The sequence below is a fragment of the Cydia pomonella genome, chromosome 5 (genome assembly GCF_033807575.1).
Source record: "Cydia pomonella isolate Wapato2018A chromosome 5, ilCydPomo1, whole genome shotgun sequence".
NCBI classification, from domain to species: domain Eukaryota; kingdom Metazoa; phylum Arthropoda; class Insecta; order Lepidoptera; family Tortricidae; genus Cydia; species Cydia pomonella.
In genome coordinates this window covers 8844055-8860518 of record NC_084707.1, presented here as the reverse complement: position 1 = coordinate 8860518, position 16464 = coordinate 8844055, and the positions used below count along the sequence as shown (strand labels likewise).

The 16464-nt window shown below is 37.4% G+C and overlaps 2 protein-coding genes across 2 annotated transcripts in view; both read right to left on the bottom strand.

Moving 5' to 3' along the window:
- LOC133517656 (abhydrolase domain-containing protein 2) overlaps nt 1–3829 on the bottom strand; it is a 39871-nt gene extending 36042 nt beyond the window's left edge. The window contains exons 1-2 of the mRNA XM_061851013.1: nt 3196–3829; nt 1501–1673 (exon numbers count right to left, since the gene is read on the bottom strand). Coding sequence (XP_061706997.1) covers nt 1501–1673; nt 3196–3350 — 328 coding nt within the window. The 5' untranslated portion in view covers nt 3351–3829. The remainder of the gene's footprint in view (nt 1–1500; nt 1674–3195) is intronic.
- A 512-nt stretch (nt 3830–4341) lies between these two features.
- On the bottom strand, nt 4342–16329 carry LOC133517648 (polycomb protein Asx). The gene is made up of 7 exons (XM_061851002.1): nt 13833–16329; nt 13683–13751; nt 13433–13506; nt 12922–13343; nt 11117–11369; nt 9170–9280; nt 4342–8211 (listed from the first exon to the last, which is right to left on the bottom strand). The coding sequence occupies exons 1-7, from the start codon at nt 15871–15873 to the stop codon at nt 8065–8067; spliced, it is 3117 nt and encodes a 1038-aa protein (XP_061706986.1). The 5' UTR covers nt 15874–16329; the 3' UTR covers nt 4342–8064.
- Between the last annotated feature and the right edge of the window lie 135 nt (nt 16330–16464).

Below are 16464 nucleotides of genomic sequence, written 5' to 3'. Positions count from 1 at the left end.
ATCCGAAGCTAATGATTCAATACAAATACTTTGTGTGCAATGCATGTCTCAAATTGGAAAAGTTTATTCGTAACTGGCTTCTGTTCACCTCAATTTGGTGTGAAAATATGTCCAGTTTACAAAATATGATACACAAAAATCACGTACAAATAGAAACAAACTATCTACATACACCTCTAGTAGGTATGTTTTGAAAAAAAAACGCAATTTCATACATCTATACTATACATATATGTATATTATGAAGTTGCGCGAGCCGCAGCAAAACGTGCTAGACACAGAGGACACGGAATATTTGATTTTTCCTAAATCATCATCATCTCCAATTCTACCGCTGAGAGCGTCACTGGTGCGCTCTCAGGTGACTGATATAGCCAATTTTTGCAGCAAATGTGCGACCACACTCGTTGCAAGTCAGCACCCCTCCGACATAATTGTAAAGTATGGCCGCAGGTAGTCTGGCCTTCAGCTCGTCGCGCTTAGCGTCGAGTTCTGTGCGCCGCCTAGCTTCAAACTGACGCACCTGAGTCTGCACAATAGACTCTCCCACTTCGTTGGCTCTATATGAGCTCTCTTCATATGCCGCTTCAACACATCTTTGAACCGCAAGAACTGGCCGCCTTGTTTGCGCTTTCTCTTTCGCGACTCGGTCTTGGGACATGCGGGAGACGTGACCGCACCATCGTAGCGGCTCCTATTCTGCAATTAATTTCGTTGTCAAGGTGGCACTTAGCTGTTATCGTGCTACCCAAGTATTTAAACTGCTCTACTAGTTTCAGTGAGTCCCGGCCGAGTTTAATGTCAACCTGCGGATTGGCAATTGTGTCGAGGACCACAGAACTTCAGTCTTCTTGACACTTATTTTAAGGCCAAATCTATGAGATGACTCATCAAGACTCGACATAAGCTGCTGCGATTACGAATACGGATGCCGTCAGAAGAAGTTTGCAGTGCATCCCGAACTACTACTGCGAAGTACAAGACAAAAAGAGTGGGCGCAAGCACACATCCCTGCTTCACGCCACAACTAACAGAGAAAAACTCTGATTGTTCGCCCTTGACACTTACACAGCATTGCATGTGTCATGCAAATCATGCAATAGTCGGACCATCCTGACAAACTTTTCTGTGCATCCCAGTTTCGCCAAAACCACCCATAAAGCTTCGCGAGGCACGCATGCGAAGGCATTTTCGATATCAACAAAACACAGGTACAACGGTTGACCTTGCTCTCGACATTTCTCTTGAAGTTGCCGTATAGAGAAAACAGCCTCGCAGGTGCCTCTCCTTCCAGGGTTAAGGTACCTTATGGCGGTTAGCACTAGCATCGTTAGTACTTTTACCATGGAACGTCACATATTACTCCATTTTATTACCGGTTTTACTCTGGAAGCCGATCCGCACGCCTTGACAGTGTGAATGGGACATCTCTGTTTCGGTCACACCAGAGTGTTAACCGCGTAAGAATCCTCATCTATGTAATCTAAGCCTAGGACATACCTTCATGTTCAGATCCCATGGGTTCATACAGATCGTAGGTGAGCGTCGATTTATCGGGTAGCACTAGGGATATCCGAGCACCAATAGGCCAGGGACAGCGGACCCGGCCGATGAGACTGTGCAAGATAGTCTGCACATGGCCACTGAAGCCCCACAAACGGGTTGGAATGTAGCTGTAATTAAATTTTTGGGTTAGCATCTTTTTTAGAGTACAGTACTGGTTCTAGATAAAACTAGTAGTAGGAATTAGATCTTCTGATTTTAGTTAAACTATTTGGCAGATAAAGATAGTTAATATCTCTATCTCATTCAAGTGTATACTGCAGTCAAATTCTGAGCTACTTCTTCAGAGCCCAGGGTCTCTTCTCCGACTTTTCTCCTTAATCTTGGTATTCTTTGGTATTCCTATTGACAATGCCATTGTACCACCACTACACTTGTCACGCAAAATAGGCGCCAGTCGTCGAGTTGCAGCAAAATGCTGTATTACAATACAATACAATACCACCACTACACATATCATAGCCAGACATTAAATTTGTTTCCAACTTGTCAGTTTTGCACAGTATAATCACCATGGATATAAAACGATAATAGATTGAAGAACAACAATGTATATAATATCCATCTAGTGGAGATTTAAAAAAAATGGCTTTTTTTAGGCACTTGAATTGCAGTATGGTTCAAGGTTTGATATCATGATATGCACGCATAACATGATACCCACAGCTTGATATCATGTTATATTTAATATTTAACTTTTATTGCATTATATTTACTATAATATATGAGAATATGAAAAAGATCCTAAGGTTATAAATGGTATAATAATTATTTGATAAGACTTACTAGTTTGGTGAGTTATTACTTATAAAATTACAAGGAAAAGTGACTTGATCTTCAGCATATTACATTATCTACTAATTTATTGATATAATCTGTGGTGGAAAAACTGTAGTAAATAGTTTAAGGAACTTAATGATACCTGTGTTGTTTTATCTTAGTTAACCCAGTTAATGTTTATGATCTGTAGGCTGTTGTTATTTTTTGTGTTTATGGGTTCATTAACACCTTGAGCAACTAAAATTTATGAAGTTAATAAATAGAGTCTAGGCAATAATTAATTAGAGATATTTGTTGAGTGGCTTTAGGTAACAAATGCAAATTAGGAGTTGCAACACTAACTAGAATAAGAATTTTAATCAAAGAGGCCATGGTAACCATTTAAAGGTCACCTACATGGTGCATTCAATGTTTTCTTTCTGTGGCCTTCATGGCTTTTTCTAGATCATTCATTGTCATCACATTGGTAATATTTTTACTAACTCATTAAGTACATATTCTAGATTATTCTAAGAAAATATACTGTACACTTTACGGCCTATTGCGTTTGATATTACTCAGTAAACTAATACCGACTCTTAGGTGATTTCAACATACATTACATATTGCCTCAATTTAGCAGCTGATTGATCAAGCAAATTGAGAGAACATGAGCCCCTAAATAATCAATTAAGTATACAGTCTTCCTGTTACTAATTAGTACACGAATATTTCCATCTGCAAGCTTATCATTTCACGCCCTAACAACGATTGCTCCAAAAATATTATGACATCATCACGCACGCTTCAATCTCATGCAAGCATATCTACAAAATGCAGTTATGAAAGTATAACACTGTTTTTTTTACTTACGGTTCGTAAAGAAACGGTGAAACGAATAAGATATTCTCTATAAAACTTCGATCCCTTCCGTAAATCACTGGTTTCTGTGGCTGGCTGTTAACATTCAGTATACGAAATAGTACACATAATATAACAGCCACAACAGCTAGAAGTACTGTAGACATTTTTCAGGAAGTGTGGTACACAGTTTTATATTTTAAAACATACTTTAGATAATAAGTTCACTACAGCGATTAAGATCAGGAAAATAGTAGTATAACTAGGCCATGAGACCTCCCTTCACCGCCACGACAAAATGACAACTGAGTTGAATTTTGATTTTGTTTGTGATAATGTCAATGGAAATGGAGGCTTGGAAACGATCTGCGATTGGCCAGCATGAAAATGGTTGACAACCTCAGTATTGCCAGTTGATTGTTTGTTACCCTGAAATATGCTCTGGAAATGGCTTGAATCCACGTTGAATTGAAAATAACACCAGTAGAAATAGGATGAAAATAGGCATAGTCACGATACGTCAGGATATTGATGCAAAAAATAAAATCATGATCTCCTATCGCTCAGCATCAAAATATAAAACAGATAAACACCAAATATATTATTTTGAGGCTTGTAACATTAATTGTACAGTCGACATTAGTTTCAAAATGGTTTCAAAGTTGTTTCTATTAATTGGTAATTTTTATACTTTTTGTAATAGTTTAGCTCTTTATATGGTTTTTATTGTGTAGTATTATGGATTTCATGTAATTTTAATGAATACGACTGAAGGACATGTCCATGTCATGCAATATATTTAACAAGAAAGTCGGTATGAGGGCCTACCGGTACCGTGAAACACGAAATTGTGTTATCTGTCTCTATACCACTCTTGCAAATTCGAGCGATATAGAGGCAAACTTTTTGTGGTGTTTGTTCTCGCACCCTGTATGTTTTTTACAAAGTATTTAAACGCAAATCTTCATTAATTTGAAATCGAGGGAAGGTCTTCTAAGACTGTTTTCGCGTTGCAGCACGGGATCTGCCAGCTGCCCTCACTGACCCAAGAACAAAATCCATTCTGTATATCTTGTACCTTGTACCACTACAAAATTTTCATTTTATAGGTTTATAGGGAAATCGTAGGTTTTAGCTGTAAGATAAAAAAAAACTTAATAGATTTAGAACATAAATTTATTCGAGAAGAACGTTCATGTCTAAAATAATCATTAACCAATAAAAAACAATGCGAATGTTTCATCACTATTAAAAAAAACATTATGAAAAATAAAAAATTACACAAATAGTAATAATACTATCAGTATAACAAAGTAAAGTTCAGTTTCTAGTAGCCAAATGAAAAATAAAAGATATCTAATTTAATTACGTTAATATAATTAAGTCCAATACTAATCAAACAATGCTGATGGTGGCTAAGGCATGCTATTGGAGTAACTCTTTTGGTATTTAGTTGCAACTGATTTTCATAACTACACCACATATGACCAGACTTAGCAATCACACGGCTCGCTGGTGTGGGAGCGGGACAGCGTTACGCATGTGTAATTGTGTATAGCGATGTCCAGTTCGCACTACAGAAACCTATAAGCATATTTTCTATCCACTACCAGAAATCTAAATGATGCAGTGTTTACAAGCACTGCCAATGAGTTAACTGTACTATAGTAAATATACAAACAAAAAACAAAAAAATATCGTCATAGTCAATACAGTTAAACGAATATTCATAAACCTTATTGCAATGAATTAAGCTAAAAATGGTCAGTTAGGTGTGCTGGTGTTCAATAGCTATTGCTTAAAGCAGAGACGCTTTCCAGATAGATTATCGTACATTGATCCGCCTGTTGCTATCTCTATTGCACGCGCATAATTATATTGCTGTCCCGCCCATGATGCCGGTTGCTGGTGTCACTGTGCGAGTTTGACAGCAATATTATATATATTTTATGAGTTTGCGCGTGCAATAGAGATAGCAACATGCGGGTCAATGTATGAAAACCTATCTGGAAAGTGTCTCTTTAGTAATTCACACTGTATAATTAATTAGAACCTGGGGGCCAACCGCGAAAACCGAAATAAATTGCGGGGATCTTTCTCTTTTACTCTCATTAAGACGTAATTAGAGTGACAGAGAAAAATGCCCGCAATTGAAGAACTTGTATTTTCGCGGTTATAGCCCTGCAAAGTGGACAACACTTGTCTTGTTCCAAGTACCTAAATAAGTTTGAGACGTTTGAGTGCACAGTTGTGTATACTACACTAAATAGTTTCTTTAATAAAATAAACATAATGGAATTCACTATTTATATGAAGGTACACACAAATGGTTGATGAATTAGTTGCTGATACTTTGTTGCAAGATAAAATGTATCTGGTCAATATTTATGAAAATCAGTTGTGGCATAGGTTTGCACATGGAGCTAGTAATATTCAAGTCCATTCATACATATTACATACAATTGCATGTCTACCAAAGAGAATAGATTGTAATAGCGAGGTGTAAAGTCTAAGAAAAAGACGCGGCCCTTAGTTTGACATCCAAAACAGATGGCGCTGTACTGCGCCATATGTTTTGCTGTCACTGAATTGTCAAACGTAAATACCGCAATATTATAGAGCTGTACAGCGCCATCTCGTTTACCTGTTAAATTCGAAGCACGAAGTTGTCTTAGATTTTACGCACCTTACTCAATCAATGTATCTTGGAAATCTACACAGTGTTAGTATACATACTTAATGTATGTAATATATAATGCATGAACATACATTTAATATGGATGGTGACATTTTTCTGACAACTCAAATCTCACAAGTTTCAGCCATTTAAAATGAACTGTTACTTTTATTATAATTTTATTCTAGATCTTAGATAATTTGTGTGATATATAAAGTTTCACAACTCAAATTATGTGAGTGTTGTAATTTATACCATTAAATATCTCTACCAGTCCGCCTACCATAGTATGGTTTATCACCAAATTAAACCATTAAATCAATTTGTGGATGGATACATACTTGCTTAAAAGAGATAAATGGGTTACATCGGCGATAGATCGTGCTTTGCTAGGGCATATTTAATAAAAAAAAGTAGCATGCTTGATTCGCAATAGGTATGTTGGAGGCATTTGTTAACATCTAAATAATAGTATTTTGACACTATGTATACATGTAAAACAATGTTAACAGTTATTAATGTGTGATATATGTATTATATATTTTCTGATTGAAACAGAGTGAGCAATACGTTATATTAAATGCCTATATAATATATGTTAAGATTGCTTATTTTAATTGTAACATCCTTTGATGAGATACGGCGTCTAGAAATCATCACTTAAGGCATTGCTATGTGAACAATCTAGGCATAGCCATTATATGGTCGCTATCTAATTAACATAATTATATTGAATCAGTTACTTTTTCATATTCAGTATCTCGTTACAATATCGTTACCGCGCTATGTTACGTTCGTTACATTCTAAAGTTACGTGTGGTACAACAGGCCATGTAAAATCAAGAGATCATTCTGAGATTACATGGATCATTCATGTTAATTTCAATCCAAGTCTTAAATTGGCAAAAGCAATATTCTTTTGTAAAATGTCCTTACAAAAATATGATAGACAGCTATAAATATATTGCATAACTTAGTGTCGTATTAGTGTACACGCCATAATGAAAAACTTAAATATAACAAGTAATATAGAAAATACTTATACAAATGTATAGAACCCTCCATTGTAATATTACAATTCGACCCGATGTTTTAACCACCTGGGTCGCGTTTTTTAAAAGGCTTGTAACTTGCAATCAATGTATGCCTCTCTTTCGAACCATATTTATTAGAAAGAGAATCAAACAGCAACTATAGGTTACAAGCCTTCAGTAATACGCGACCGTGCTATCTTTCGTCAATAAATATCTGTACATGTCCTTAATTAAGACATACAACTAGGAAGGAGTCCGCATCTGCGCCGACGCGGCCCTGTGAGCGAGTCTCACGCTTGGCTAAAAAACTATACAAACTAAAAACAATACTAACTTGTGATGATAATCAGATATTAAAAATATAATGGCAAAATCATATCTATACCTAGCTTAAATTCTAATTTTACTCATATGTACTCTTATCAAGAACTATGATTCTTATTTTCAATAAAAATTAACAAAAGATTAAAGTACAGCAATAAGAGTCTAAGTAGAGAAAAGATTCAAATAAACAATTTCCCATATTATGTTCTATCAAATAAATAATGTAATATTTAAGATTAATGAGCCTTAACAAATGGCATAGTTGTGCAAAATGAACAAAATCTAATAATGTGATGTGCAAATCTATATACGAAATTACTACTCATCTCTCTTGTTTTGCTTAACAGTGTAAAAATATTTCTATTGTCGATAAATAATTAATACTTAAATGGAAAAAGACCCTATTTTATGTCATTTAGTTAAGCTGCACCCTCGTCTGAAGATTTCGATTATATTAGCGTGAATTATCTGCGACAATCATTAAGCTACTTTAGTGAATACAATGCTAGTTTATACCATCGTCTACTCTACACGTGCGACTCTCACTCTTCAAAATGATAGCACCACATCCGAAAACCACATTCCACACATGTTCAAACACTTAAAAAAGCCAAGTCACAAGAGTTTGTGAGAGAATTCACTGAGAGCGAGTCACGTCCACATGTGAGACAGGGCACTTCACTGAGCCGAACCTCTTTACTTCCACAGTTCGAACATTTCCTTGAGCTCGCCGGGTCAAGCGCGAGATAGCCGTGTCATGATCCACGACGCCCCGCTGTCGACAACCACACTTCACACAAACGTTTTTAAGGACTTGGGGCTGAGCGCATCCGGCGCCGCTTCGTGTCAGCGTATGAGGCAGGTGAGGCAGAGCTCGGCCGAGCCGATGCAGTCGTCGTGGCAGAAGGCGCCGCACTTCTTGCACAGGATCATGGCGCGCAGGTTGCACACGCACGCGTCGTCCGCGCCCACGCTGCGGCACCGCGTCACGCTCTGGAAACCAAACAGATCTCATTTAGATCTACCCTATATTGTCAGTCAGTAGTCAGTATATTTTATCTTATACTTAAACGAGCAATTCTTGTATATATATATATGTATATATATTTCTGTGATCTCGGAAACGGCTCTAACGATTTCGCTGAAATTTGGTATATGGGGGTTTTTGGGGGTATACAATCGATCTAGATTAGTCTTATGTTTGAGAAAACGCGTGTTTTCGAGTTTTCATGCGTTTTTCTTTCGACGCAGAATATGGTCGCTAATTTCGTGTTGCCGGCCACTGTCCGTCTGTTCCAGCGGGTTAAGACGCGGACTTCTAAACGAGTGTTACGGGTTCGAATCTCGCCCGGTGACTAACTTTTGATTTTTTTTTTATATGTTCAAGTTTATATATAATTTTTTAATTTTTATTGTTTTAGACAAGTTTAATTTAGTAAAAAAATGTAGTTAAGATTATCACCTATACACCACCATATTACAATAAATAGTTATAACCGAGCAAAGCTCGGTCGCCCAGGTACTTAACATTAAGTGAAGACTAGACAACTAACAGAGAGTTATGGATATGTGTTGTTGACAGACTGATCAACGTCACCGGGCGCGCCGCGGCAGTTTTCTATAGGTACTAACTTTCCATACAATAAAATTTAGCGAACGCTTTAACGGTGGCAGACAGTTTGGTGCAACTTGCCCTTAGCCTGTAAATTTTGGGCAATTGTTCGCAACAGACCATTGGCCTATTACTATTACACACAAAGTGTTTAGTGACATAGGTAATAATAAATATTTCATAAAAAAGAGACATTGTTACACTATCAATTAATACTTTATCCGCCCCTCCATTGTGTTTTCAATTTTCAAGTAATTTAAAATGGTAGAATAATTGAGGGATATAGCAAGATAACATAAAAAAATGGAATAACGAGAATAGCAAAATAGGTGTACTTACAACATTGGTGTTTTGGTTGGCTGGCGGAGCGCTAGATGCCCTTGGTGCTACGTTAGGAGTCCGCTGGACGAGAATGTATTGTCCCATGTTGTTGGCTCTATTATCATTCATCTGTAGGTAAGCAGAAATAAAGAAATAATAGCATACACGATCATTTACATTATTTTGGTTTCAGAAGTAATAGTATTTGAATACTATACTTCAATAAAAAAAACCGGCCAAGTGCGAGTCGGACTCGCACAGGAAGGGTTCCACACCATTATCTATAAAAAAGGTCACCCATCCAAGTACTGACCCCGCCCGACGTTGCTTAACTTCGGTGATTGGATGAGAACCTCGAGATTGGAAAGAAATATTGGTTTTATTCTGTGTTTAGTATTTGTTGTTATAGCGGCAACAGAAATACATAATCTGTAGAAATTTCAACTGGCTAACTATCACAGTTCATGAGTTCATGAGATACAGTCTGGTGACAGATGGACGAACGGACGGACGGACAGCGGAATCTCAGTAATAGGGTTCCGTTTGACCCTTTGGGTACGGAACCCTATAGGTAGACCGTTTAAATGAGTCTTCGCCCGCGCGGTACAGAGGCGCGGGGGTAAGGCGAGAAAGGGGATCGAGAGAGGAGCGGGCGGCAGGCGCGCCTAGTGTGATACACAAGAGGTGAAATGCGCACTGGACAGGTTTTGAGATATGTGACGTTATAGCGGTTAATAGTTGGTGTTTTTTTAATGGGAAAGAATATGACGTTAATTTTATTGAAAGTTTATAAAACAACAAACTTAATTAACTTTTGTACTTTTATTCAATGCAAATTATGAATATAATAATTTATAATAATATGTAAGTACGATACCACAGATCATATAACGATACTGATGACGACGACTCGAAAGTGATTTATAAATTATAAATCAATCACTTATGTCCATATCAATATCACTTGAACTTGATTCTTCACTTTCGGAGTTATCGTCTTCATCAGAATTCGGGTCCAATTTCTTCTTTCTAAAATATGTGTACACATTAAAAGCCATTTGCTTGGTTTGACTATTACGTTTCTGTCCAAAGATAAGTCGAGGCATCTTGAGAATGTAATCTCATGTGTATATTTCACCAAGCGCCCGGAACTTATAAACACGAGTGACTGCTAACCGCGTGGCTAGCAAACTGAGCTACGGTAAAAATGCGCCTGCCGCCCGCATCTCTCTCGCAGTGTTGTCACATACAATTTTGCCGAAATGGTAGAATAGGGTGCAAAAATAGGTAGAAATGGGTGGAATTTAAAATGAAAAATAGGTAGATCTACCACTCAATAGAAGTACATTTTTATGATTAAAAATTTTTGAATTATTTATGAGTTTTTAATATTGTGACGTTAGTACACATGTTCATTAAAGAAATTGAAACATAAGTTAGGATTTCCATGGTTTCTAGGTAATAAACCTGCTTGTATAATCTGTTTCTTTGGCAAGTTTTCATTAAATCAAATCTAAATTCGGTAGAAATTAGGTAATGTTCCGTCACATGTATTGAGAATTGCTTACAATTGTACTATTTTGAAAAATAGGTAGATTTCAGGCCGAGGGAGGTAGATAGGTAGAACGCAGGTAAAATAGGTAGATCTACCAAAAAGTAGGTAGATGTGACAACACTGCTCTCTCGATCCCCTTTGTCGTCTTGCCCCCGCGCCCCTGTACCGCGCGGGCGAAGACTCATTTAAGCGGTCTACCTATAAAAAAGACACATCAAGATTGTTATTCTAATGCAAAAAAAACGAAGTATAGGTAGTAGCAAAGACCGATAAAACTGTCTCAAATACAATCAAATGGGTCGTTTTATGCTTTCCTTGTTCATAGTGTGCAGCTCGCTGCAAAATAACATGGACAAATTATGAATGAATGAATTCATAAAGTGGTCATACAATTTGGAGGCTAAGCGTACCTCATTATGCGGCATGACGGACACGGGCAGCTGCCTGAGCAGCACGGGCGGGGGCGGCGGCGGCGGCGGGGGCGGCGGCGCGGGCGGGGGCGGGCGCGGCGCGCGCGCGGGCCGCGTGAGCAGCGCGGGCGGCGGCCGCAGCTGGCCGCGCAGCGCGTCGCGGTTGGGGCTGTTCTGGATCACGGCCTGGCAGATCTGGTAGCTGCGCTCCAGGTTCACGGCGCCTGGGGGGACCTTGTTTGAGCTGCGGCTTCTGAAATTAATGATAGGAGCTTCAAACATTATCATAGTTATTAAGTCTAGAGTATAAGTACTAACATAATATGGATATTTGATCTGAAATAAATAATTTTTTTTTATTATTATTATGATTAGCATATTATGTTACACACACTCAATAATTTAATTTCTGTGGTTAGCCCTGAACATGGGTATCATTACACGAATTACACGGTAACTGTAAACTTTGATCCAGACTAACGTTTCCGACACATAAAATTACAAGGTTTTGGGAAAATCCTTAAGAATTTTTAATATATTTTTATGGAAACCTATGTAAAATCATAACTTTATATGAACTAGTTTTAGTCTTTAGACAAGTATGACTCTTTATGACTCCGGTCCTGGGTAGCTTGGGTAACCTCCTCCCACCACATCCCCAATACACCACGACACGGCGGAACGGTGCCAAGTAGATTTAGGGCGACCATGTTTCCGTTTTCCGGGCATCTTTCAGGTCAGGGCCACCTTGGATAGGTAGGTGTCAGGCTTCCTGAGGATACCACATTAGAAAAGCGTAACCCACACACGTTGAATTTTTTTTTTATTCGAACGCGGGTGGCAACGCGGTCGCGAGCAGTGTTTTTTTTTTTTAATTTTTTTTTATGCAAGACCGAGACGTTGGGTATTAAGCATAATATAATGGGTAGTGCTGTACTTTATTTTATTATATTTATATTCGTATTTTAATTTCGCAATGTTCCTTCTGGGCTAGGTCGATGAAACTTTTGTATGATGTAGAATATAAATTGGTTCATATTTGAAAAAAAAAAGGTGTATGTACCATGAGCCGAACTTGTTATACATGTATACATTTTTATTTTTTACAAGAATTGAAATGGTTAGAAGGGTCATATTTTTTTAACATATAGCCTTTAGTCTCATTAATATTTGTAAAAAATTAGAAAATTCGTCACTTTCATAGTTTAGGAAAAAAAGAAATAAAACAGTTTTGGGGTTAATCGGTTTTATTTTTACCCCCAGGGAGTAACAGAGGGATGAAACTTTGTGCAGGGCATACTCCTCAAAAGGCATCGTTTGATTATAGTGGTAGGAGGTATTCTCTCGTATCTTAGCTGTATACTTTTGGTTTGTTTACCTATAAGACATAGTATTATTTTTGTTAACTCGTAGAAAATAGTTATTTACGATACAAGTGCAGAAAATAGGAAATTCACAACGAATAGGTAATTAGCCGGGTCCACACAGAGCGAGCATACGCGCGAGGCAATTTCCTCACGCACAAAACGGCCAGGGTAGACGTGCCTCGGCCGAGGCGGCGCGCGCGTTTTCCTCGCCTCGCACGTGTATGCAACGTTGTATAAGTAGGTAAAAAAAAGCTCGTGGCGGATTCCTTTACCATGTTCGCCTACGCCCTCGCCTTTTTTTACCCTTCTTATACAACAGTTGCATTAAATACTATTACAAAGAAACAACTTTGTCACTAAGGAACATTGAATGACTGACCCATGTAATTTTTTTACGGATTACAACTGATTGAACATTATTAATAATGATTTAATTACCTGTTCGATTCCTTTCCCGATTTCGACTTTTTCCCTGATGGCCTCACAATATTTGTCATCGTAGTTGAACTCACAGGTGGGTTACTAGCAGTGGTACTAGAAACTAGACTAGTTACCGGGTCACAGTCTGGCTTCACAGAAGCATCTTTCATTGACTGACAACTTTCTGATGAATTTGATGACTCCATATTAAAATTTGCATCCCTATCTTCTTTATACATACAATTATCCTCATTCATGTTTGTGTCTTCCATGCTTGTTTTTGAATCTTCACTGAGATATTTGGAATTTTCTATGCTTGTGTTTGAGAAATTGTGTAAGGTGATGACATCATTTGTCAAATTGTTCTCGGTTTTCCATGATACTGCTGAAGTTTTTGGTTTTGCTGGGTCTTGCATGTTGTCATCAGGATATGACACCATCTGCAAGAAAAACTCATAAGAAACATGCTGAGATTTATGTGGTTTTGTCTTTGAAATAAGTAATAAGTTGTTGTAACAGTTGTACTTACAGATGTGTTGGTTACTTCCATAATAGGTATTGATGAATTCTGTGGCATAGGCATGGTCACAACAGCAGTAACATCTAAAAAAACAGTACTGAATCAATCACATGTTAATTCCATTTGACAACTTCAATAGAAATTGAAGGAAATTTATTTTAAGAAATACCCTCATTGTAACAATATTGAATTATTCATTTTGACCTGACTTCTAGGTATTTTAGCCATAGTTTTAAATATATAAATGAATAAAACTTACTTGTCTCACTCATGTATGATGATAATTCCATTAAATTGGGATGAGTTGCATACTTTACATCTTCACATTCTGAAAAATAAATAATCATGATCAGAACTAAATCATTTATTACAAATCTACATGAATGATAATTATGCTATTCAGACTTACGAGAAGTCAGTATTGACAGTCCTCCTGTCTCCAAAATAAAGGACTCTGCATCCTTAAAGTGTTCATCATAGTAATTATGTACAATATTTTCAGTTGATCTTATTTTTTCAAATTTATCGCAACTATCCTCATTGTCTTTTTCATTACATTGTTCATGAACTGGAACATTTTGACTGTTTATTTCTAGTTCAGACTTGTGATATGATTCTTTTTTAACATCTTCAGTTGCAGTGTTTTGTGGTGAAGCAATATCAAAATTAGAAACATTTTTATCTTCTGTAGAAAACTGTTCTGGTATGAATGCTTGAGGTGAAACAGGAGTTGGAGAATCTTTAGTTTCTTCTTTATCATTAGAAGGGCTTTCCTCTATTTCTGTGACTGAATTCTCACATTGCAGAGTATCATTGGTGACATTAGCTTCGCCCCCGGTACCAATGTTACTGATATTGTTGTCAATTTTCAAACTTGATAATGAGGATACACTTCTTTCATCATATTCATACACAGAAGCAGTTGCCTTGCTGTCTTCACTGTTTGTGTCTACTTGGTCTTGTTCAGGGTATGTGTGTTCATCACTTGGACAAATCTGATCATTGGGATCATTTGTTTCACCATCAGAACAGTTATTGCTTCCTGACTCTTCTACATTCTGTGTTAAAAAACCTAAATAATTAAATACTTCTTCCTCTTCATACCTGATCCTCTTTGCTATACTACAGTTTTCATTGTCATTATCATCACTAAGTCTCTTAGCAGTTTCAGAAAAGAAAGTTTCTGTGTCAGTTTTATTTGTTTCATTTTCTTTAGATGCACTTGACTCTTCTATTGTTACAACATTAAGGTCTAACTCTTGTTTAACCTCACTTCTTTCTGCTTCTGCATCTGGTAGCAATAGGGGATCCACAGGTGTGGAAGGAACTGAGTCATCCAACCTAGGTGCCGATGAAGAGTCAGAAAAATTAAAGTCAACTTGACATTCCACATAGCCCCTTTGAGACTTGGCATGTTTGAGAGGGAGTAAATCCGGGACTGGTGCTGAGGACTTTGCATTGAGAGGAGGTTCTTCTACTACTACTTCATCTGCTTTGGCGGATGACCGGGTTACTGCGCCTACATTCCTTAATCTTTTACTATTACTGGATGATTTACTTTTCTTAATCTTTGGAACTGTACTAGTGCTTGTAATGGACGCTGTGGGTCTCAATTTAATAGTTGTTTTTAGTGAAGGTCTCTCTGAATTCAAATTAAGGGAAGATTTCTCTCTTTTAAATTTTTCTCCCCAAAAGGGCTCAAAATGTTTTAACTTCCATGGGTCAATTTTGCTTTTTTCTTTCTCTACTTCCGACTTTATTTTCTGCTGATTTTCAGGTGTAAATTCACCACCCGATAGACACTCCTGCCACTCTAGACAGGCTCGCGCAAAGAATTCATTATTCAGACTAGAAGAACTTAGGCGACCAGAAGAGCTAGGGCGATCCACACTTGGAAGCAGCTGCCCAAGCTTGTACTGGTACAGTGGCGGAAGTAATGAGAATGTATGTTTGTTTAGTAGTGCTCTAATGTTAGTGTTGACTAATATTGAATCGGGGGTCTCTAAATCTATACAGCCTTCTCTAGTTTGCTGCAATTGTGCAGCAGTAGATAACTTCTTCCCACTTCGTTTGCGAGGCTTGAGACAGAATCCTGGTATACTGGCAAGTACCTCGCGCATTGTAGACAGTTTATTAGAACTAGTGTTTGTCTCCGTGTAAGTCGTAGCTGCCGTCCATTCCCTGGCCTCTGGTGGTGGTGGAGGAGGTAAAGGCTTTACTATAATCCTTGGTAGAGGCCTTGAATGATTAGAACTCTTTTTTCTTCGTTTTGACTGTTTCCGCGATGAGTGCTTGCTCGATTTAGGTTCTGGTGCCTCATCGTCTTCTGGAATGCGTACGACGGAATACTGCTCACTGATATTACAGGATAAGTATTTACTCTCTGACGAATTGTCGGAGAATTCCATATCGTTCTCCTCTACATTTGCAGGAGATACATCAAGCTCCATTGTGGAAGTATGCGTTTAATATTCTTATTTGTAAGGTAGAGCGTGAGCAGTCTTGAAATTAAAATAATGTATTTATGCCGACAATAGTCACAATTTCAACCCATCGTGCATTCGTTTCCACGGTTATACAGTTCTCTTCTAAGATGTACTTGTAGTTTTAAGATAAATCATAACACATTTATGTCGTTGAAGTTCTTAGCATTAATACAATTTTATTCACTAGTATTTCCTTTTTCTAAGGACAAGAGCAGCGCAAAATGTCACAACAACACCAAGGAAAATGGATTCCGTCCAATAAGTCGCGTTCACATAACAAATTGCAAAATACTTTTAAGGGGAAGTTTATATTTTTAATTGAAAGGATTTTTTGATTTTTATAACTTTTGTCTAAAAGCCATAATTATTAGATTTGATACATGGCTAGGAACTAAAATTATATAGAATTTTGTAAAAAAAACACTTTTGTAGGACTATATTTATAGTCTGTAGAGGCCATACTTCCACCTTGTTTCTTGCTTGTTTCATTCATTCACAATCATAACTTTATGCAGTCTGTGGTTACAGCGCGGTTGTGATTCGGCTTTTCGGCTT